This window comes from Labrus mixtus, chromosome 7 (genome assembly GCF_963584025.1).
Source record: "Labrus mixtus chromosome 7, fLabMix1.1, whole genome shotgun sequence".
NCBI classification, from domain to species: Eukaryota; Metazoa; Chordata; class Actinopteri; order Labriformes; family Labridae; genus Labrus; species Labrus mixtus.
Window position 1 is genome coordinate 3,419,787 of NC_083618.1, and position 25,479 is coordinate 3,445,265.

The following is a 25,479-nucleotide window of genomic DNA, read 5'->3' on the forward strand; positions in this document are numbered from 1 at the left end:
GAAAGAAAAAGCTCAGGACTAAAAGAAGAAAGAGAATGATACAGCTGAGGTATAGAACGAGGAGAAATATATGCAAAGAGGAGGACGATTGTGAGGAAGATCTTTGAACATTTAGCGGCACCAAGCGCTGGACATTCACAAGGGAGTAGGGAGTGATGAATGAAGCAAGTGAGGGGAGAAAGAGGTTAAGACAGTTGATAGATAAGATGGAAATTTGGGGATGAAAGGCGAGAAGAAGAACAGAGGATTCCAGACAGGATGGGGAAAAGTGCTAATTTGAAACTGGATGATAAATAGACATTTTTAGAAAACCTTGTGGGGTTTGAAGATATGTACATATTAGTTTCACTGTTATATTACAGTCTGTACCAATACTCCTCAAATGACACATTTACTTCTTAGCTCTGTTTAATGTGTCTTTAACTCTTTATTGTTAACCCCTTCTGTTCAATTCTCCCCATTCTTTTCATAAAATGTACTGTTAAAAGTCCTGATGTACTGTGATGTACTGGTGTCAGGGTAGATGCAGTTCTCACTCGAACGTGCAAAAAAAGTCGACTTTGCTCCAAATCTGGCTCTAAATTCCTTTTGAAGAGTGAAGCTGGGAGGCGCTGCTTGTCAACAGGCAAGGCAGGCATGCTTGGGGCCCCAGGCCAGTAGGGGGCCCAGAAGGGCTGACAAACAGCAAAGGCTAAAAAATTTGCAAATTTTGCAATGACAGTAGGAAACCTCCCTAAAAGGGCCCCATCTTACAGTACACACACATATAATAGTTTATTACTAAATGAGAGAGACACTTTAATGCATAACTTCGGCTAAAATAAATGTGTATATATTACAGTATAAACAGCTCAAAGTCAGTCATTTTTCTTTGTTTCATGTATGTTTTATTGTATGATTACTCATTTTGTCTTCTTTTTACATCACTCTGCTTTGTCAAATTAAGAAATGATGCAGTAGGATGAATGATTTAGACTCAAGTAAGAAAACAGGTGGGCTTGCTAACTCCCTGTTTCTCCTCTCTGTTTTTAGCTGCCTCTCCTGTGTGAACGGCTCCTTCCCATGCCACTGGTGCAAGTACCGCCACATGTGCACCCAGAATGCCAACGACTGCTCTTTCCAGGAGGGACGCGTCAACATCTCAGAGGTAAGACTCACACTCAAGGATCTGTAAATCATATTGTCTTTTTTAAACAGTTGTATATGTAAAATTCAGCACAAGAGAAAATTAAAAAACCTACTTTTTTTTGTCACATATATCTAAATATTCATATATTCTGTGGCTGTGATCACATGATAAAAAAAGAGCAAATTATAAAAACACAGGCACAAATGGTATTCAGCTACATACGCACCTTTGCCCTCACAGCTTTCACATTAGGGTCTCCTTACATAACCCTGCTGTGTGTGTCTGCTGTCTGTATGTGTGATAGCAGCTCTTGGCACAGAGACAACAGCTTGTGTACTGTGCAGCAATAATTCTGTCGTGGCCCATAAGGCCATAAGCAGGCCGGGATGAATGGCTGTCGATGGAAATACTGCCTTGTTCTTACATAGCCAAATGCTGCATTAGCATAAAAGCTAATATCAATCTCTCAGAGCTGCTGCTACAGTGGGAGACACGCAAGGCATAACAAGTGTTTGTCAAATGCTGCAGTGTGTATGGGGATATTAGTGATGGACACATGGGCATGCTATGTTTTCACCCTGCTTTTCTTTTCTTTTCTTTTTTTTCAATCTATCCTTCACCAAACAGTCTTGCATACATTAACAGGCACAGACAAATGAAGTCAAACGCATATCTTCTCAGTGGACTTATGGATGTAAATCCACTGCACTCCCCTGTGACTGACAGTTATGCGCTTTATCTGATGGATACCTCACACACATAAATGAACTAATGCACAAACACACACACATAATTCCAGCCTATCTCCTAATGTTTGTGGCCTGACTCTCGCAGTTATCTCCGTGCAGATTAAAGCCCCCCCTTGTTGGCCGACCCTGAATCACCGGCCTTTATTAATTGGTCAACCTTTATCCAATTACTACCCTCTTTATCTCGTCTTTCAACCGGCGCTGTGCAGAATCCCAAACATTAGCATGCGAAACCACAGCCCATCCAAAACAGCACACTAGCCCAGCCTTCACGCCTCACAGAGCTAATGTTAGCGGATTAGTGCGCCCATCTGCAAGACATGGGGAGAGCGCTGGCTAGCACACTCTGAGCTGAGAGAGGCCAGAGGGGCAACGGATGGATAAACAGGAAAGGCCTGCAGTGAAGAAGGTGAAAATTTAGGGAAGCAAGGGGCGCAAGCAAACATTTAAACCGCGTTATGATATGTGTGAACGATAGGAGAGGAGAACTCTTAGTGCCTGTTGAATTGACAGTTTTTATCTGACGTCTACACCCGTCTGTCTGCTTTGTTTTTGCCGTTTTTTGGGGAAGGAAACACTAAATAGTTTTTGAGACCTACTGATGCAGTCTTCTACCTAAGATATTTTTATGCATTAATTATTGGACACATAAGCTTGAATGAGCAAAGCTGGATGTGGAATAAACAAAGATAACATGACATGGTAGAGGGACAAAAAAACGAACAGACAGGGAGTTGAAAAGATTGAGAGAGCGGAAGAATGAGAGAGGCAGCAGGAGGAGGAAGGAAGGAATGGATAGACAGACTGGCTGACAGTGGCATGTGGACAGAGAGACCTCTCCTGTCACCTCGTCTGCCCAAGAAACCAGCGACCACATGCTCTGCTAGAGAATCCATCATCTGCTCTATCATACACACAAACACACACACAACCCATAGTCTGAAAACTACTGTATGTTGTGTATTATATGCACTACAGTGTAGATTCTACATGTGCAAGTACACACACACACACACACACACACACACACACACACACACACACACACAGAGTCATTTATCATCCTTTTCCTAGCTGCCATATCCATTAGTTGCGCTCTCAATGCCCCAACAAGTACAGCTCTTCCTGTAGGCTAGACTTATCCTTCTCCTCTCTGGGGCCCATCTCTCGTTCTCTACCTCATCCCTCCCCATTTTGATGCTCGTTCACCTCATTCTTTTCTCATCCTTCTTTTTCCTCCACCTTGCCTGTCTGTGGGTGGATTAAACATAGTTTCAAAAAAAGGAGAACGAGGGCAGAAAAGTGCCTCTCTTTCTTAGCACCTTGTGTTTTTTTTTTCCTCTTATCTGCTGCTGAAGTGGGAAAGGGTTGGCATGCCATCAGGGACGTGCACACATATGCTTGCACCCTTAATTTAGACCTCAAACGATCCTTTTTTTTGTGTGCGCGTGCTGTAGCTTAGCTCTGAATACAAATAGCAGTGTTTAACATAAGAGTGAAATGAGCTCTCCTGATAGCAGACATTTCACTCAGACCTTTTGCTGCTCTCTCCTGCAGATGAACACAGTCAGGAAGGATTAAATAAGTCTCATCTTCTGACTGATCAAAGGCCAGATAGACGTTTTCACACAGGGTTGAGAGGTGGGACTCTGTGTGGTCTGAATGCTCTTTTACTGACTAGGCAGTGGAGCAAAAGGGGAATATAGGAGCTGCTGGTCAAATGTCCATATACATGTATTTAGGGGCTGATACCAGGGTTTACAGCTGAACCTGTATGAGTATGTACACTTCCCCTTTTCCTTTTTTTTACAAACATTGTTAACACACTCTTTAAAAGTTACAATAGCATCCCTCTCTCTATCTCTCTCTCTCTCTCTCTTTACTAGAGAAACACGAATTCTACAACCTTGAAGGTCGTGTGACAGAAAATCTCACCGTCCTTTCTTTTAGTAGTTAAATGTATCATTAATAGTGAATATTTGCTGTGGAAAATGTAAACTATGGCAGTTTTTGACAGCATGCTTTCAATTGGCCTGTGTGACACCTATCCGGTTGCTGTGGTAACAGGCACTATAGATTACTCTACTGAAATAATACATCCTGTTGATGACTGTTTGGTTTGATTTTGTAGGTTATAATGAGACATCAGAATTAATTTCAGTGTTGTTTCATAACCTTCTACAAACTAAAAACAGGAAGGTTAAAGATGAATAGTACATCTCTATCTTCATTCTGATCATAATACTAATAAAACATCTTTCTTTATCCTCCAATTCTTTTCTCGTATTCCCTCTTTAAAAGAATTGTTCACGGAGTATCTTAATCTTGTGTTGCCATGGCAACCCAGCCGATCCAGTGTGTGTGTGTGTGTGTGTGTGTGTGTGTGTGTGTGTGTGTGTGGTGCTGGAGGAACTGCCTCCACCATGTGAAGCTTGTTTGGCAAAGTGACTTTGTGATGGAAAAGTTTTGTTTGGATGCCAAAAAAAAAAAAATAGTGAGTTAAAAGAAAAATATCAAAGAAAAAAAAATTATTAATCAGTCCAACCAATGAGCAGGTGTTTTTGTTTTTGTGAAGCGACTGTGTCAAAAAAACAAAAGGAAGAAAGAGAAAGAAACAGTTAGACTGAGTAAACAAGGAGGAAACAAATTTAATGAGTGACATTTCCAAATCAAATATGCATGAATCAACAATGCCTCCAATGGCACAACAAACAAATTCTCGAATTAAGGAGCGACCGGGCGGAAAATTGCAGGAGCGGGGTAAGAGTTACTTTATTAGAAAAACAAAAAAGAGCTGGAGAGAGAGAGTAGTGACAGAACTAAGGAAGGTCTTCTCGCTGTGTTATTCTTTTACACACCCTTTGCCCTCTTTCTTTTCTTTAAGGAGCCTGATTGCTATTTGTTTCTCTATTTTTCTTTACTTCTCTTCCTCCTCTTGCTTTTCTTATCATCCTCCTTAAACTCCCCTGGAGAGAAAGTGGTATTCTTAGCCAAAGCCTTGATGAGTGCCAGGCTAGGTTCTGGTGGTGGGCACAGCTATGTTAAGACATGCTTACGTGTTTGTTTTGCTGCGGAGTGAGGCTCAGTCTCACTCCAGCAATCAAGGCAGCGGTTAACTTGATTGAGATTTGTGAGTACAGCTCTGCCGCTTTTCTTTTTCCCCCTACACTCTCTGGATGTTACTTTCGACAGTTTCCCAAAATTACCTCTCTCCTTTTTAGTGTTTCTAACTTTCAATTTCAAATAAAATAACAAACCCCTTTTTTTATAAGAAAAATTAACATTTTGTTTGGTTTGGATTCAGATCCAGATGGAGGAACAATCTAATAGTGACGGGCAAGACAAACAAAATCTCTTTTATGCTTTTTCCAAATGTAGCTAAGGTTTGTGTTAATGTTCCAACTCCACTCTCTGTGGGGATGTTACATTTTTAAACATTATTCTCTCCTGCACTTTATTCTAAATGTTGCACGGCGCTCATCTCCATGCTGTGTTAATCTGTTCAGTCACAACAGTGTCATCTTTGCTGACTGGAGATCTACTGTCAGTCGCCAATTACACAAATATAATGTGAGCGTATGACCCCTGGTCCTGAGACTCTAAAACAATGAGAGAGGCTTGATACAGGCTCCACTTCATAGTATGAAGAATCTCTCTCTCTCTCTCATTCAAACACACACACTCTCTCTCTCTCTCTCAAACACACACACTCTCTCTCTCTCTCTCTCAAACACACACACACACACACTCTCTCTCTCTCTCTCATTCAAACACACACTCTCTCTCTCTCTCAAACACACACACACTCTCTCTCTTTCATTTAAACACACACACTCTCTCTCTCTCTTTCGCTCTCTCAAACACACACATACACACACACACACTCTCTCTCTCTCTGTGACTCTCTCTCTCTCTCTCTCTCAAACACACACACACTCTCTCTCTCTCTCTATCTCTCTCAAACACACAGACACTCTCCCTCCCTCTCTCTCTCCCTCTCTCTCTCTCGCTCTCTCTCAAACACACACACACTCTCTCTCTCTGTGTGTCCCTCTCTCTCTCAAACACACACATACACACACACTCTCTGTGTGTGTCTCTCTCTCTCTCTCTCAAACACACACACACACACTCTCTCTCTCTCTCTCTCTCTCAAACACACACACACACTCTCTCTCTGTGTGTGTCTCTCTCTCTCTCTCAAACACACACACACACACTCTCTCTCTCTCTCTCTCTATCTCTCTCAAACACACACAGACTCTCTCTCTCTGTGTCTCTCTCTCTCTCTCTCTCTCTCTCTCAAACACACAGACACTCTCCCTCCCTCTCTCTCTCTCCCTCCCTCCCTCTCTCTCTCTCTCTCCCTCCCTCTCTCTCTCTCTCTCTCTCTCAAACACACACACACACACACACACACACACACACACACACAGACTCTCTCCCTCTCTCTCTCTCTCTCTCTCAAACACACACACTCTCTCCCTCCCTCTCTCTCTCTCTCTCCCTCCCTCTCTCTCTCTCTCTCTCTCTCAAACACACACACACACACACACACACACACACACACACACAGACTCTCTCCCTCTCTCTCTTTCTCTCTCTCAAACACACACACTCTCTCCCTCCCACTCTCTCTCTCTCTCTCCCTCTCTCTCTCTCTCTCTCTCTCTCTGTCTCTCTCTCTCTGTATGGCTGAAAGGGTTATTTGTGATGGAGGTGTGAAGGCCCCGGACCGTGACATTCTGGCACACTGTGTTTACCCTGGCTGGTACTCAGACACTGAGTAGAACACACACACACACACACACACACACACACACACACACACACACACAATTACAATTACACACACACACACACACACACACACACACACACCCTAGAGAAGGACATCCCACAGATTGTAGGCCAAGGCTGCTTGAGGGGCCTCACTGTGTGCAGGGATATACATGGGTTTGTCTATACTGCTTCAGCATGTGTGTGTGTAAGTGTGTGTGGCTGTCACTGGTTCTTATCAGGACAAAGCACAACCAGCAGCAAGGGGCTGCAGGGGGCACGTGGGTGAGGGGCAGGCTGGAGTGGGCGAGTAGTTGAATGATATCCACCTTTTCCTCTTTTTTTTTTTAGCTGCTTCCCTCTTTCCCTACTCCTGACTCTGTCTTCACCCCTCTTTATCATCCATTATTTCTTACAGCCCCTCTCTTCCCACGCACCACATTCACCCAAATCACTGCAGTGTTTATGTCTTTTTTCGGCCTCGCTCTCGGTCCACTGAGCCCATTCTTGTCCATCTGTCCATCCCTCTCCCACAATCTTTATCTCTGTTTTCTCCCCTTGTGCCTAATCTATAACTACACACAACTTTTCTTTTCTTAGCGTCTCCTAGTTGCTTTTCTTTTCATCATAGCTGAGCTCCCTGAGAAACACATTCTCATGTCTTTTTCTACCTGATTTTAAAAGAGTAATGACTAGGCCATGTTTAATACAATGTTAACAATACTTTGAAGAGGAAACAAAATAGAGAAAATGCATTTTGCTTGGATATCAAATGCCCCATGCAGTTCTCCAAAACAATGCAGTCATTCCAGTCAGTCATTCGTTCATTCCACTGAGGACAGTCCAAAGGCGGATAGAGATGTTGTAATTGAGAACAGATGTAATCAGAGGGGGAAAAAAGGAAAGAAAGAAACAAAAGACAAGGGCAGGGAGGCAAGTAGAGAAGTCTGGCAATAACAAGCAGCAGACTACATCCAGAGTGACGCATGTTATTTTCCCAAAAAAAACTCCATGGTCAAGGGGAAGGGAGGGAGAGAAATGGAGGGAACATGGAGAGGAAACAGAGGCGACGGGGTGAATAAACCGCACGCTTTCCTCACCAGATGGATCGCAGTCAGGCTGCGATCCTCCAGTGTTTAACTCTTGGTTTCGTAGCCGTTTGAGCAGCTTCTGACACCCCTCCAACTCTCCTAGTTTTTGTGAACTTTCCCTGGGAAACTTCTCACACACTTGTCCAAGAAAATAAATCCACCTTGGGGGAAAATCAGTGTAGGATTGTATCAGGTGATTTTGCAAAAATCTCTTGTGAATTCGTCTTACTTGTTAATAAAGAAGAATTGAGTTTGCCTTTAGGGTTTTTTGTAGAAACAGTAATGTTAGTCAGCCCCTCTGACATGTTGTACTGCTGCATGTGCGTGTGCGTGTGCGTGTGCATGCGCGTGCGCGTGCGTGTGCGTGTGTGTGTGCTTCTCATCTGATCATACTGCACGCATCAGGGAAAGATAAAGGCAACAATGATTTGGATCCCGTCCCTGGTTCCTCACACGCGGATGTTTTCACTGGCTGACACGCATGCAAGCTCTGTCGCACATGCTTGCAGATGTTTGAGCTCTCCTTCCCTCTGTGGTTATTTTTAGCCTCACTATCCCAAAGCTTATCTTTCTTTTTTCTCCCTCTCTAATCTTAACTCTTTCCTCATGTTTTAAGATTTACCTAAAATTCCCTCCATTTGCTCTTGAAGCCTTCTCACATGATGCTTCAATCCCTCAAACACTAACAGAAGGCAGGGAGGGTGGGTCGCCCTGGCTGGGAGACACTGTGGAGAGAGCAGCCTGTCGTACCCTAAGAAGTATGCTTAGTAGACAACTACACAAGGACAGCCGAGTTATTTTTACGAAGGAGGCTCGCTTTAAGTGTTGAGTTTATGCAGATTGGAAGGACACTTTCTCGGACTAATTGGTTGAGGAGTGTTAATCCTTCTATGACATTGAGAAAATGTAAAGCAGCAACTCCAGCTCAGCACTGGCAAACGCCCGAGTTAGGTGTAACGTGGCTGCGAGATAATTCTCTCCTTGATGTAATCCTATGCCACCCGGCAAGGGCCAGTGATGCTGCTAGTATCGCCCTGGCTATGCCAAACGTGCTGGCTGCAGTCGAGAACTCATGATGAACCAGAGGGAGCTTAATGAAGAGCTGATGTGAAGTAAAGTTTCACTCACAGGAATATGGTGACATGATAGATACAACAGGGTTTGCAGGCCATGCACAAGTGTTTTTTTTGTGTGTTTGTGTCAGTGCCAGTGTGTGTCAGTCACAGGTCCCAGCGGTTTAATTATTCAGGCTGTGTTAAATCTTCATTTCCGCAGCCTTCGAAGTCGGCCCACCTAATGGTGAGCAAAGATGAATATTCCATTTTTACCACCAGGCCCCCCGTGTGGGGCGGAGAGAGGGAAGAGATACATGCAGAGTCACTGGGAGAAAGAGAACGACGGCATGTTGTAGACAGATGAATAATGCTGCAAAGTGAGCTGAAGGAAAAACAAACTCTAAAGTGTAGGCAGAGCCAAAAAGGAGGGAGAGCGTGAACGGGTAACAGCGACTGCCTGCTGGGATGGAGAGGCATAGAGAGGGAGGGAGGGAAGCCTTAAGCGTGCTGCGTTGTCCAATCTCAGAGGACCAGCTAACTGTCTGTTGTCATGTTGGGCTTTTCACCATGCTGTGTTAGTAAAGTGGCCCGCACCGATTTTAATACCAACCTCCATTTAGCAATTCATTGTATGTGTATGTTTTCTTAGTGGCACAAACTAGTGGGATTCTGGGCCATGTTCATCTGGTTTGGGTTTTATTTCTTCCACAGAGTAACAGGAACACTTGAGCTTCATGTGATCAGTAAACCAATCCATTCTGGTCTTTGATGATTTATATTTCTTTCAGAGCTGCATAAAAAACATAGTTAAGCAAAACTAACATTTGAGATCATTTGCAGTGTGTTTCCTTGTGATTTTGATTTTTTTTTTTAAAATCATGATTATAGTTTGATTTGGTTCTGAAAGCTTTGTGCAGAGAAGAGCTCTACAGGCAGCAGACAGAGCGTATCCACCTCTGAAATCAAGGTTTGTCTTTGAAAAGCTGAAAAGCACCAAGTTTGATGGCTGCTGACATATCTGGGTTAGAATGATAACGGGGTGCTAGGAGCCCCCCTCCAACCCCTCTATGCTATAAAAATCCATAAGGAGAAAAAAAAATGTACATCTGCTTTTTCATTGTTTCTTTTAGCGCAGATTGCCGACTGTCGACAGGATAAACCGTGTAGGTTTGGCAGCTTGCTTGTAAGTCAAGGATAAGGGATTAGCAGATGAAATCGACATACAGTACATGTGTGCCTATGTGGTACATCAAAGCACACATGCATGTATAGGAGGAACATATATGAAGGTAGACTCAGTCAATCTGCTGCTCTGTGACACTTTGATAATCCATACTGAATAACATTCATGTCACACGCACCCCTGCATCCCTTTTTAATTCAAACTCCCTTCTCTGAGCATCCTCATTTCTCTGCTCCAACTCTCTGCTCCCACAAACTCCTCATCTCTCTCTCTCTCTCTCTCTCTCTCTCTCTCTCTCTCTCTCTCTTTCTTTCTCTCTCTCTCTCTCTCTCTCTCTCTCTCTCTCTCTCTCTCTCTCTCTCTCTCTCTCTCTCTGCATCAGTACTCTGCTTGGATCCATAGGACGTGGGCGGACAATCTCACAGTCCCTTTCAAGGTTCAAAGTCCCTTTTCTTCCCTCGTCCCTGCACTGTTCTACATGTTGCCGCCTTATTAAGTTGTTCCACTTTCTCCCTCCCCCTCTCTGCCCCCCTCCCCAACCATAAGTGTACGGTTGGTCGCAGAACATCTCTCTGGTTTCTGCCTGCTAATGAGCTCGCAAACACACGAACACACGCTCTCTCTCTCACACACACACACACACTCCCATGCTTCCATACATATGTGTACCAGATCCTGCAATTAAAACAATTGTTTCACACATGTTTACTGTTAATTAAATATGGTTATACAAAATGTTAAAAGTGTTAATCTATATTTTACATAGTACACACCCGTACACACTTCTTTCTTATCTCTCTAATTTAATAGGAGTGTTTGGTGTCTTATTCCTCTCATCCCTATGGGTCCCACACACACAAACACACATTGAAACACACATGACCGCTGGCCAGCTAGTACAGGAAATAGGGAATATGTGGCCTTAAGTTTGGCATAGAAGTTTATGACATGTTATTATATGGTTTATATAAATTAGGGAATCTTTTTAGTAGATGACTTCCATTAGCAAAATAGATAAAAATGTGTATCATCATAAAGATTTACAAATCATGTGCACAGACACTAAATTTGTTTCAGAAACATTTTTGACAAAACTGCTTCCTGTCAGTCATAGTAGAGCCTCGTTTTAAAAGCATTTGAGTTTGAAAACCTTGTAAAGTGGTTCAGTTGAAGGAAAAATGCCAGAAAAGGTTAACATAAGATAAGATAACACTTTATTGTCGGTTTGCACGGAAATTGGCCTTGCATTAAAAGCTCAGAAATCCTGGCATCGTAATCAAATCATATGAAATATGAAAAGCAATTAATGGTTTGAACTATAAAATGTGTTTGATGAAAAACATTTGCCCTGCAAAACATTCCAAAACAGTTTCTTTTTCCTTTCAGTCTTTCAAAACTTGTACAGAGGATGTCTTTCTGAATGTCCCTACATAACAAGAATAACTTTCCACCAGTGACTTCATTATATTTCACATTTGAGAGCGTATCACTGATTTCTTACTCAGAATTAGTTCATTGAAAAGGCATGCTGTTCATTACAAAGGTTAGGGCGCTGCAGTCTCAGAGAGAAAACATATGACACACTATGTCATGTAGGATAAAAGGATCCACCCAATGCCATATTTTCTGATATAATATTAATGTAACAAGGCGTAGACTCTTCAGTTCAAGGTTGCAGACAGCTCTTTGGTTTCATATGTGAGACCAAAGCTTGGGGAGGGGGGGGGCGCAAGTCGACAGGCAGTAGGGGAGCATTCAACATTCTCCATATACCCCTTTGTTAGGCCCCTATAACACACACACGCACACACACACTGTACCTTTTTATGTACCAGTGTGCCCCTGTCGCTCCTCTGTGGCCATCCATGCCATCTCATCTCTCCGCGGGGCTCCCCATATCGCTTTACTTCATTATTTAGCGTGTTATTTTTCCCCCTCCCTGATCTATAGTCCTCACATCACAGAGACGGCTAATTAATTATGGATGGACTTAAGAAGGGGGGTGGGGGGCGGTTGAGGGAGAGGGTCGACTTAAAAAAAAAAAAAAAAAAACGAACAGACACCCGCCTCATTACATATGCGCAGTGTTTTTGGAGCTTTATTAATTTATATCTTGACAGACTACGCCAAAGCCTTCAGAACTCTTTTGGCTTTTTAATACATTTATTTATTTATATATCATCCTGCTCCTGCTTTCTTCATCATCCTCCAACCCCTCGCTCTCTCCACCCAACCCCATCTACAGTATGCCATGATTTAATCTGTCACCCTATACACACACACACACACACACACACACACACACACACACACACACACCTAAAGGCACACATTCAGTCGACTGCAGACTGTCTCATTATCTGCTTTTGGCAGATGTTAAAAGGTGTTTTGCACACTTGCGAGGCAAGATTATCTCATGCGCCGGCTTAACACTTGGTTTATTAATTTGTTTCTTGTTCTTTATTTTTTGCATTTGATGTGGAATGCAGAGCTGTATAGTACGACATCATAGCACACTGAAAATGAAGGGGAGAATATTTTAGAACAGGCTTGACCTAGAACGACAGCTGCTCTCCTTTGAGAAAGCTCATGGTGACATCTAAACCAAAGTGGCATCTGGATGTCATCAGTATGATGTCAAAGAATATATAGGTCATGCATTATATGATGGAAGGAGTGCTATTGTTAGGAATGATCGTTTTTGGCTCATATTTGTCCGTTGAACATATCGAGGTACATTTCCATTACAAGTATAATCAGAGCAAAGCCATTTCCTCTTATTTTGTATGGAGGAAATTTTCACTGCGGTAATATATACAATACGTTGTTATAATCTACATAATTATATACGCTTTTACTATTACAAAATGAGTAGTGTGGCACTAGCCCTAGGCAGCAAAGCTAACGGGATAACACACAGGAAGAGGTAAGGAAAGCCCTCTGGCAACTTTGCTTTCAACTAAAGTATGAGCCTTGGACGTCGGCCATTATAAACACACTCTTCAAAACATATACGCTCATTCGCATGCTTGAAAACAAAGGTACAAACACACAGTTTTACATCCCAATCCAATCAGGCTGTGAGAGCTTATTTCACAGTGAATCTCAGATGTTTGTTCATCCAACTCGCCATCAGCTCAAACAGAGGAATTTAAATTAGGCAAAGCTGGTTTCCTGCTTCACTTTACACATCTGTTGGTGTTAAAACCATTCTTATCAAGATGTCAAAATGTAAAGACAGTGATCAAAATATTCAAATAGAGCAGCTGTGTTTTGATGTGGAGAAAGCATCTGTGGTATTCCACTACCCATCATCTCCTCTTCACATGCAAGTTAAATGTCCATGTCTCTTTCTGGTTACAGTAGAGTGGGACAAAGTGAACCCAATGATGGACCTTGTTGCTTCTCTGTGTCAAAAGAGATTCTGCTTTGTTAAATCTGTGTGTTGAGGAACAATCGCCTGGTGAATAACTACCGGACATTAAACTGAATCAGCTCCCCTCACTGACACATTTACATCACACGGCCTCTACCGGGAAAATAGTCCACACACGTGTATATATATAAAAAGAAAAAGCCCACTTTCATTTTAAAACACACATACCAAACCCCGTCTCTCTTCCTCTCCTGTCTCCGGTTCGTCTTCCTGATATCAACCGGATGCGGTGTCACATCTGGCCACGGAAGAACCGCAGCATCCGTCTTTCACAGATGAAACGAAAGCGGAGAAGTCAGACAAAAAAAGGGGGAGGAAAAGGAGAGGAAAAAGTATCTGTTTGAGCTTCAAACGAATCCCACCGGTGAAATATTGTTTCAATGTACTCTGCACTTTGTAGCCCTCAAGCCGGCTTTGAACTACTTTGGCACCTGTCACAAATACTGATGAAATAGTTTCTCTCTGCAGAGCATTTTTTATCCTTTTTATGTTTCCCTCATTATCCTCTTTTTCCTTCCCTCTCTCTCCATTTGATTCCCAGAATTCCTCTCATTTCGGCCTGCAACACATTGCCCTCATGTTTTTAAGAAAGACTTCCTGCAGTACAATTCTGAGCTCTTGCAACACGGCGTCTATGAATTATCCAAGTTGTGGCTCGCTTGCTATTGACCTGTATTACAACTTTATATGGACTGTAAAATATTTAGATAAGTGCTGATTTATGTGAACAGCAGACCACCTTACTTTGTACGTTCTGTTACACATTTCATGGAAAGCCTGTTTTTCTAATTCCTGGTGCGTGAAAAATACGGAACATATTTCAACCATCATTAGAAGATGTTTTTGACTACAAAATACCTTTTGATAAAAGTACAAAGGACGCTAAAAAGACACTTAAATGAAAGATAACTGTCAGAGAAAAGGACAAGTAGACAGCTGAGGTGACACAAAGTCAATACTCAGATGAATTAAACATTGGTTAGCTCCAGCTTGCGCCAGAGGCTATGCTAGCTTCTGACATACTGGCACCTACAAGTTAGCTTTAGCAGCAGGATGCTCAAAACCTCCTTTTTTTTCCTACTCTCGTGGCACCTTGGACGTTGCAAGCCCACAGCTTTTGACACGAGCATCCTTTTCTACTAAGACTTCAAAAGACCACAAGTGCAAATCAATCTCTTCTTTCTTCTCTGTTTGCCCTCTCCATCAATTTTCAAGCGTTGTCTGAAGCTCCAGGCAGTTAATTAAATAGGATGTTGTCAGGGGGGCCTGGTTCGTGGTGTGGATAAAGCTTTGACTCTAGGACTGAGAAAGGATTGGTGGAGGCAGTGTGTAAAAAAAAAAAAAAAAAAAAAGGCACAAAAGAAGTGAAAAGACTTCTAGGCATTGCTCTCATAATTTAATTTTTTTTCTCCATACTTTTGGGTGCTCTGTTTCTGTGTCTCTCATCTTTCTTTCGACCCTTACTTTTCGATTCTTTCCTTTATTTCTTTTTTTTCTTCTTTCCTCGCATCACCAACTATCTGACTTCCCTGTTTCACTCTGCTCTGTTACCAATTAAATTTGGCTCTTCTGCTTCTCCCTCTCCTCTCCTTTCCCTCACATTCTTTTCACATCCCTCCCTGCTCCCTCGTTCTCTTCTTCATCCTTCATCTTCCTTCTCCTTCCACTATTCCCAACCAAACCACTCCACATGAGCCATCCATTTTGCCTCACCACCTTCCTCGTAGTTGATTGTACATCAGGTCTTCTGTTGGCTGTTTTCTGCCAATTCCCCGCTCTCATTATGTGTTGTGCATGTGTTTGTGTGTGATCAGACACACAACGTAAGGGCTAAGCAGTCTAATGAACAAACTCCAGCATTGTGTTCAGGCCCTAGGGACATGCTGTAGTCTTCTAATGTACAACAGCTCAGAGGAGAGGAGGGAAGAGCAAAATACACTGACAGCAAGCCATCTTTCTGCTTACAGGAGCTACAATAGATGAAGTAGAGGATGTGCTGTGAATATTTTACAAATGTTCTGGTCGATGTTATTCCGTCATAAATTTTTCTGATTAGTCAACATCAGTACATAGTCCCCTCCCCTGCAACTTCAGGTACTTTCACACTGCTGTAACATAGTGTTAAAGGGGTCATATTATGCTTTTTCTGGTTTTATATGCTCTTTAGTGTGTTTTCCAAGTGTCCTGTGCATGTTTAGACACATCTATGTGCAAAAATTCAAAGTCCGCGGAAACGCGGCTTCTCCTACGTCCTCCTGTTAGCTGTAGCATTAGCTGCATGTAACGCTCGGTTCTAGCCCCCCTCGATAAAAATGTGTCAGTGCGACGTCATTGTCAGTGTGAGATCACTGATCTAAGCCCATTGGCTCGTTGTGGCAAGCCCAGCAGCTCATGTTGAAATTTCCGAGAAGCGTGCTGAGCAACTGACCAATAACGACAGAGCGGATCGGCAGACCAATCAGAGCAGACTTGGCCCACGTGGGTTCTAACAGTGTGAGCTCAGCAGAGCGTAGCTGACGAACTCAGAGCGTAGAGGGAGCAAGGAGGAGCAGCACATGAAAACAGACACTTTTTTCGGACTTTAGCTATTGTGAACGTACAAAAGTAGGTACATAGATTAAATATACGAACCCCAAAAAGGGCATAATATGGGCTCTTTAAACATATTTTGGACTTGAGTAAATGTAAGATTTCATAAGATTTTGAGGCATACAACTTTAAAAAAAATCATCTTACGTATAAACTTGTTTTTTATGCAAAGATTTTGGAATCTTTGACCACAGTCCACAGTTTGGAGGGTTCCTTTTCCACAAATAAAAAGTGTCTTCCTCCTGCCACATGTCTTCTATTATGTGAGTCACTCAACAGTGTCTCTAGATTATACAATGTGTGATTTGTCAGCAGATCTGTTAGACTTTTTGGCCCAAAAAGTATAGTACAGGCTGGGTTAGTTCCATCCAAGCTTTAATTTATGTTGTATAAGATTTGTCATCCCCCACCCTCCTCCTGCTCATTCTCTTTCTCTCTTTCATTTTTAGTGTTGAAGCGCAATGCATCGCTGCCAAAACATGGCATGAACACTGTAATGACTTCATTCCTCCCAGCACATGCACACATTAATATATAGAAGCTGTTGCATACTGAGTGGACCGTCCTGTCTTATTCCGTCTTAGTAAAATCAACACATGCAGGCATGGACACAAATTAATCCAACTGGGCATTAAGGAACTAATTTTTCCAGATTCATCTTTGCAAGGACACACACCCTCCAGGGTTGTGTACTCCAGTGCTGTGAGCCAGTGCATGGGCTGCTTCCAGATGATCTAAAGAAGAGTCTGTTGGCTCTGGCCAATATCAATGACGAATATGCGCCCACACACACACACACACACTCGGACAAAGTTCATGAGTTGATTATTTCATTGCACACATGGACATAATACACTGTAGTCTGTCTTCTTCCAGTAACAATGTGGCACTGTTGTGATTCAAATAGTTTAGTAGGGTAGATAATCTACTGTATTAAATGTTCTTTGCTTATGGTTTTTCGGCACCTTATATATCAGGAATCATCAAATGGCAGACCACAGTCCTAATCCACACCCAGGTGCTGTCCTTTAAGGACCTGGGATTCATTTAATGTGCATTTAAATTTGAAACAGCACAGCTTTTTGATGTTTTAACTTAAGTCGATTTAACCGCCTCAGCTTTTCATGCCCTTTTCAACAACCTGGAAGCTCACAGACCATTTCAATGTTCTGAAATTGACTCGCGTAATGCTACTCAGCCAATCAAGTCCTTTACTCAGGCCAGGTATTACATGGAGAACACAATGGGTGTGTGATGATAATGAAACAGGTGGAGCAGTCAGCAGACAGGAAAGTGTCAGCAACACAGCAGGAGAAACTATATGAGTCAGGGAAGAGTAGACATGGTGTGCTCTAAAATCAAAAAAAAGAAAGCAAAACAAAATAGCTTTTGTCCATAGATTTGTCCATTCTCCTCACAGCCTGTTTAAAACCAGTATGTAATTTCTGTTTTAATACTCTCACTACCATTGAATGGGGTAATGTTAAACATCATTACGAGAAAAAGCACACATCTTTTAAGCAATCATACCAACTCAAATGAGAGCCGAGGCCACAGAAAAGTAGTTAAAAGGCTTTTTTCAAACTCTGTCTGTTATGTGAAATATATAACTATATATGAAATATTTGAATGGATTATTATTATTTGATCATTATCATTGTATCATCAGAGAACCCTCTAGTTCATAATAAACATCCTTGTCACTCCATTGAACTGTACATTGGACCTTATTTGATTTTGACAGTCAGTTGTTGACTTCCACTCCGACATTGACAAAGCTTCCTTCAATGTCACAGAATCATATCACATGTTAGACATAATGATGGTCCAGACCTTCGCTTGAGGAAATTTCCCTGAACCGAACATAAATTGTAATTGAAGACTCCTGTTATATGTGGTGCAAGGCCAGCGGGTTCTTGCACAATCCTGTAACACATATGAGCAGTGAATCACAGCACAGCTCTTTCGGCTGAGTGTGTTGCATCAAATCTGGCATGAAGTCAAAATATGTAACCCACGGCTCTTCTCGGCTAACAACCCATTTATTTCATCACTCCTGCTCTAAAAACTTCAATCACTTTTTGCCTTTTCTCGTTTCTTTTTAACCGTAGTAAACAGCCTCACTCTTTTGCCTCTATAACTTCCTGTTTTGGGGATAATTGTTAAAAAAGTATCTCTTGTTTTGTCTCTGCAGGACTGCCCTCAGATTCTCCCCTCAACCCAGATCTACATCCCCGTCGGGGTGACAAAGCCTATCACCTTAGCCGCCAAGAACCTGCCCCAGCCGCAGTCAGGACAGAGGAACTACGAGTGTGTCTTCCACATCCAGGGGGAGACCCACAGTGTGCCCGCCCTGCGCTTCAACAGCACCTCCATACAGTGCCAGAAAACAGCGGTGAGTACAAAAGGAACAGGACATAGTACAGATGTATGAATAAGTAGATGTCATTGGAGCAGTATCAGTGTTGGGAAACACAGCATGAGAGAAACAGAGGCAGATGTTGTTGTTTACAGAGGTATATAGTAAAGGCTTAAGGTCAAAAGATTCAGACATGGACGCCATTGGGTCTGCTATTCTGACAAAATGAAAGCAGGGATGTAAAGAATAAGACCAAAGTCTCCTGACCACTGTACAGACTTGATTCTAATTGATACTTTACCATTTGTATAGGCTAAAAGCTCAGCCATTCAAAACTATTCCTCTTATCGTAATCTATGTGGATTGGTAACTAAATCAAGATCCCAGTACAGACATTGACTCGGGTCAGGGTTTAAATAATGGCCTCCTACAACTAATGAGCACTTTAGACACTAACATGTTCATTGTCCTGATAGATCACCCACGCTCCACTTGGACACTGGCTTGCTCACAAGCTAGATAAATGATCCTCGGCTGATCTTCCCACATTGAACTGATAGTTAGCAAATTAATATTGACATTCAGATTTCACATAGACTTATTTCAACTGGGAAACACTTGTAATAATCATTAACTCTCAATGATTTTTCCCAGATAGTAGGTTTCTGGATTGAAGAATTATCAGTTTTTATGTATTTGTGTTTGGTGTGTGTGTGTGTGTGTGTGTGTGTGTGTGTGTGTGTGTGTGTGTGTGTGTGTGTGTGTGTGTGTGTGTGTGTGTGTGTGTGTGTGTGTGTGTGTGTGTGTGTGTGTGTGTGTGTGTGTGTGTGTGTGTGTGTGTGTGTGTGTGTGTGTGTGTGTGTGTGTGTGTGTGTGTGTGTGTGTGTGCTGCATTAAAGTTTTTTCAAGGATGCTTTTTTTTTTGCTAAAGTTTTGTGTTTTTTTTGCTAAATGTGTGTGTGTAGGAAGTCTGTGCATGTGGATCTACACCTGTGAGTTTGTGTGTTGACATATGGTTTTGGAAATGTGTGTGTGTGTGTGCGTGTGTGTGAGGTTAGGTTCGTGTTTGTGAGCCTCCAAACTAGCGTGACAGATAAGAGGTAGCTAGCGTCGCGCTTCACTGAGGCTGAAAATGTGAAGAGGAAGTCTGTCTCTGAACCTAGTTGGGAGCGGATTGATCATGTTTACACCGCCACACTATACCTCTCTCTCCCTCTCTTTCTCTCACACTTCTCCTCTCTGCAAGTAGAGCTCATCTTTCTCTCTACTCCCCCCCCCCTATGTCTTTCAGACTTTCTTCTCCCAGCCATTCCCCACTTTCTCTGCATCTTCCTCATCTCTCATTCAATCTGCAGCTTGCATGAATGTTTCTATTTCCATCTCAGTGTATAAAGCAGTGCAACAAACTTGAGATGAGATCAGAGTTGGTGCTGTCAATTTTGTTTCATATGAGGGTGTTAAAGCTGTCACCAAAACATGCACATACATGAAATAATTGATAAAATTAAAAAAAAAACGGTCTTGTTAATTAGATTTAGCGCCTTAGAGAAGTTCAACACCTTTCCATACTATACACCCAGTCATTCTAGTGTCAAGAAAAAGCAGACATATAGATATAAGTAGATAAACTTGTTAAAACACACACACACACACACACACACACACACACACACACACACACACACACACACACACACACACACACACCAGCAGCAGTCTCAGGGTAGCCTCTGTGACGGCTAGCACAGCATTTGAATCCACCGGTATTGACAAGCGGTCTTCAGGTGCTGGCACGCGCTAGCAAGTTGTTTTCGAAGGCAGGGCTAATTAGCTAGCGATAGGGCTGTCTCTCCACAGAGATGTCTGTTTATTGACTGTTTATTGTAGCTGCAAGGGCAGTGCTAATCAGCAGCAGAGCTTAGCCATGGCCAAAAGCTGAATTTCTTCATTTGATGTCCACAAAGCAGACATGCTTGCAGCAATTAGCCCGGGGCTGTCAGCACTTAGCTCTTGTTAGCAATTAGCTGTGCCAACTTGACTGCACTTTCAGATATCGATGCAGCGTGTGCATCAACTCTTCGTGAAGCTGTAGTTAGATTCATCGGATGAAAAAGATGCCAGCTGCATGAACTTGCCATTAAGGCATAATTCATCCCAGCCTGAGCTTATGAGCATAATTATGTGTCATAAATTATTAGGATAGGAGTCTTATTATAGCTCCGGAGCAGTATTTCAAAAGAACGAGCGTCTTAAATATTAGTTTATCCTTTTATAGACCTTCATATCTCTACTTTTCATGCGCCCCCCCTCCATGTTTGCTCCTTCTTTGACAGTGTTCAGCACCAACTTAATGAATCATGTATGACTCTGCAGTAGAAATAGACTTCATCTGTTATGCTGCATACACACTGCTGCCTCCTCTGTTTGCAGGCACACAGCTATGGGGAGAGGGGTTAATCAGTGTCTGTGCGTGTGTGCACATGTGCATGCTTCGATATGCCTCAGGCTATGGATCCCAGGATAGCTGTATATGTGGGTGTTTTAGTGTGCAGCTTCATTATGCTGCAGCAAGAACACTGTTGGGGAGGGCTTGCTAATCAATGGGATAAACACAGGGGTGCTAATCCACAGTTTAGCCTTGTGTTTGAGATACCTTGAGTGTTTATCACTGTGTCAAACTGACACTCAATCAGTCACTGGGAGGAAGATGAGGACTAGGGTCAAGACATGAGAGTTGCATGAAGAATTCCTGTAAAGTAATAAAGGAGAAGTGAGTGAAAGAGAGAGGACAGAATACCTGGAGGTCAAAAGGACAGATGATACATGTGGAGAAAAGAAGGATGAGAAAAACAAGAGGTAATACTAGACAGCAGAGGAAATGGCAAAAAAGTGAAGATGAGTCTTACAAGGGAAATCAGAGTGTAGTAGACATTTTCAGGTAAGATGAGTTTAGAAAAGTGAGAGGGAGAGTAATATTGAAAAGAACAGAGATGGGAAAGGGAGATGAGAGGGAGCGAAGGAGGAAATCAGCTCAAAAGCTTCTCCTGAGGCCAAAACTCATTCTCCTCTCTTTCATACAATATCTTCACACTGTCTAAAGGAGGATGACTATCCACAGTGTGATCATGTTTAAACTGTAGTTTCCCATACATTACTCCTTTTACAATGACCGTAATAACTCAAGTATCCCCTAACAGGACGCTGTCAATAACCTACTGTGTATGTGACACACATGAAATATGATACTGTAACATCAGCTCTGTTCGAACCTCGCTGGATATTGACTATCTATATGTGCTTATGGGGAAGATATTGGTGATATGGTGTTTCTATATAAGGTTTCAGTTGTCACAAAGTGATCCCAAAGGGAAAAAGCGAGCGTATCACAAGACATGAGAAAGAATGCAGTACTAGAAAAAGCGGAGACATGAAGCAAGCAGACCACACAAAATCCCAAGTGTTGAGACTTAAGTGAATCATATGTTTAGAGTACGGATTTAAAAAATGCTCAAAGCTCTAAATTTAGCTGTTTTGAACTTCAAAAATGTTGGTATTGTGAAAAATATGGTTCTTCTTCACACGCTTTCTCTTTCTCACTTTTGAGGTTGGATACTGAGCCAAAACCAATAACTCAAGATTTTTTTGGAACCTGTGAGAGTTGATGAAGTGGCAGATTGTCCAAGGTCCTATAGCAAGTTAATTGGAGAAGATTACTGATCATTTTGTTTAAAAAAAAAAAAAAATGGACTCCATATTTCTAAGTGCCAAACAGGCCCACATTACCACTGACACATACGGAGCCATCCGCCATGCCGTATGTTAGCAGTTAACTCCGGTCAGCAGAAACCACAACAACAAGCTGGTGTCTACATCGGTTCCTTCCCTGTTTCCTGACCCAGCCCGGGCCCCTTCCCCTGTTTGTGGCCCAATCAGAGTTAGAGGTGAGGATGCAAGGGGCGAATGAGATGCTGAGCTTTGGGCTGAGAAGTTGTGCCAGAGGGGTCATGGGAGAGGATAAACACATGTACACACAAGCTTGCACACACAATTGACCACACTGTGGGGTCAGTGAGGCTGAGGGAGCGCAGCTGGGTCCTGTTTAAAGGCCGAGGTTCAGAAAAGAGAACTGAACTGTGTGAGGCCTTTTCCTTTCTCCGTTGCTTTATCTCCCCTTTTTCGTAGCTTTCAGACAAATTATCTTTGTGTCACTCTTTTCCTTCTCTCTCTCTCTCTCCCTCTTTATCCTCTCTTTTTTGGTACTCCCTGGAGGGCAGGAATGAGTGGACGGATAATATCAGCGCGGGGCCTTACGCCATTACCTTCTGTCTGATAAACAGCTCGGCTACTCCATCACCGTCTTTCTCTCACTCCTTCACTGGGTAGAAAAAAAGCAGACACGGGGGCAGCAGGAGAAAATCTAGTTTGGAATAGGGTGTGTGCCTGTGTGTTATTCTTCTGTGTGTAGAGAGAGCAGCTGTTTGTTAAAGGAGAAATGGGAAGTATCAAGGGTCCTGATGGCATCCAATTAAGGCAGATAAAATGATGATGAATTGCAGGCGGGCTGGAGAGACGCACGCTCCTGTGTGAGTGCGTGAGCACACATACACACAACAGAAGGAAGATGGCAGGAGGAGAAAAGAGACCATGCACCCTTAAAGATATAAGGAGGAGAAGGAAAGATGAAAGGAGAGGAAAGAAGGCTAATATTTTGGGGTAGAGACAGCAGGAGAAAAGGGAAGGAGAGAGAGAATGAGAAGGGGATGAGGACAAGTGCAGAGAGAGAGCTTGGAGAAGAGAGAGAGAGAGGGCAAATAATCTGCTCCCCTCTGATGGGAAATGAGAGAAGGATGGATAGATAGATAGATAGATAGATAGATGGACGGAGCAAATAGAGGAGAAGAGTCTGCAGGGAGAGCTGTTAACACAACCTCAGTGGTCTAATAGTGTCACATCACCCCAACATGATGAGTGAGAAAGACTGTTTGGATGCAAACTTTCCTGACTTTGGAAGACTTCCTGGAGTTTAGAGGATTTGTTAAAAGATCTAACTTGGTGTAAAAACTTCAAATTATAAATTATATTAAAAAAAAAAAACCTTCCATTTTAAATAAATCACTGCACAGGAAAAAACACACACACACATACATAGTGCTAAATGTGGCAGAGATGAGACTAATGAGGGCTTTTGCGCTGGTTGGTGGAGGGTAGGCGCAGGGGAGCATGGTACAGCGCGGTCTGGCATGGCCTGGCACAGCCTAATGAGATATAAACAGTAGACCTGCCACTGCAGTCAGCCACAGCACACACTGACACTGTTTTAATTGGCTTTCAGACGGTGTTTGTGTGTGTGTTCAGTGTGCAGGTTGACTGAAAGTGCATGGGAAATTCACTGGAATTTATTTTTGGAACTGCAGATTGAAGGCTGTGTGTTGTTACAGTAGTTTACCTCTTCATCATGAGATTGTTCAGCTTCAGGCAGCACTGATCAGATTTAGATTGTTGGGAACTAGTCTGTGTTGATATGTGTGACATGAAGTGTCTGTGTCTCCTTCTCTTTGTTCCTTACAAACAGGGCAAATTATAGTATATTTTGTTTATGCATGCAGCTTTTTTAAAAGCTTACCATTTTCATATTAACTAGGTCTGCTGTGTAAAAACTGACCACTCTGTGACCCATAATCTAATGAAGCTAAAACTCAGCCTTAATTCTTCAGCCCTCTTCGTTATCTACCTCTATCTCCTCCTTTTCCTCCTCCTCTTTAGTCTTCTCCCTCCTTTTCATCTCAGCCCCGTCATTGGCTCACTTCTTCTCCCTCTCCGCGACAGGTGGAGAGTAGAGTTTTCACGCTCCTATCCTGGATAAAAAAGAATGAATTGCTAACAGCATATGCCAGCCTCTCCAACGCCATCCTCCACCTCCGTTTCTTCATTTTTCTCTCTCTTTCTTTTGTATCTCTTCAATCGTTCTACCTCTATAATCTTCTCTCTCTTACACAAGTGCTCCACCCTTCCTGGTGTTCAGCTCTATTTGGTGGATCGATGGCTCACAGAAGCAGCAAAAGTGGTACAGCATTATGTTCCCACTATTAAACTGTTGAGACTTTAGCAGAGAGGAGAAATCTACACGCGTGTCCTTCTGTGTGATTTTAAACGGTTGCCAATGTTCGACACCTTCGACACTCCTGGCTCTAGAATCTGTAATCAAATAAAGGAGAACCTTTTAATAACACAAGTTGTTGGACCAAACAGACACCAGCAGTAACAATAGCTCCATAAAAAGGAAACTATTCAATCAAAAATGTCAATAAGGTGATAGGAGTCAACATAAATGGTGTATATGGCAGCAATTTTACTAATGACCTGAACTTGACAGGAACTCAATGAGGTAGTGGATTACATACTGGTTATGGTCTGCCTTTCTTAAAACCTGGCAGCCACCTCTAGAAAATACAGATTCATTCAAACTTAACACCAAGAGAACCAAGCCAGAGAAGAAAATAAGTAAATGTTTCCCTCTCATCTTTATCACTAATAATCGTTCCACTTTCCCTCTGGTCTTGATGTGTCTTGGCAGATGGTGCCACCTCACAGAATAAAATACCGCATCCATGTGTGAGTGAATGGACACAGAGTTTGGTGCCTTGCAAAGGAAAACTGGTTTTGTGACGGAGCATTGGAGTTTGCAAGGGGAGAATGGCCACAAGAAAAATGGCATGAGTATACAGTGAGGGGGAAAGGGTGAGTATACTAAATAAAATGTGACCGTTTCTGCAAACGACCAAAAATCACCCTTTTGTCCGGGGAGAGGTCTAGAAAGCTTACACTAGCTTAACGCGTAGGCTGGAAAATAAGAAACACTGGCTATGGCAGCATTATTTTTCCCTCCAGCCAGCACTTTTTTTTCTCCTCATCCTTCCTCTCTCTCTTCTTTCCATCAATGAAGAAAGTATGTGTGCAAGTGTGTATCCAGATGTGTGTGTGTGTGTGTGTGTGTGTGCGTGCGTGCGCGCGCGTGCAAGAGATAAGCTGGGTAACTGGGTCCAGCAATGCCCTCCAATCCTGTTAGCATTAGCGATTAGCACTGGCTAACAACCCCTTATTATGAGCAG

At 42.6% G+C, this 25,479-nt stretch overlaps 2 protein-coding genes across 5 annotated transcripts in view; both read left to right on the forward strand.

Moving 5' to 3' along the window:
• LOC132977512 (MICOS complex subunit mic25a-like) overlaps positions 1-25,479 on the forward strand; it is a 291,593-nt gene that overhangs the window by 214,850 nt on the left and 51,264 nt on the right. The gene's annotated exons all lie outside the window — the stretch shown is intronic.
• Positions 1-25,479, forward strand: part of LOC132977505 (plexin-A1-like) — a 178,636-nt gene that overhangs the window by 106,173 nt on the left and 46,984 nt on the right. For all 4 annotated transcript variants that reach the window (XM_061042116.1, XM_061042119.1, XM_061042118.1 and 1 more), the window contains exons 9-10: positions 1,033-1,147; positions 18,206-18,406. In XM_061042116.1, the coding sequence (XP_060898099.1) occupies positions 1,033-1,147; positions 18,206-18,406 (316 nt within the window). The remainder of the gene's footprint in view (positions 1-1,032; positions 1,148-18,205; positions 18,407-25,479) is intronic.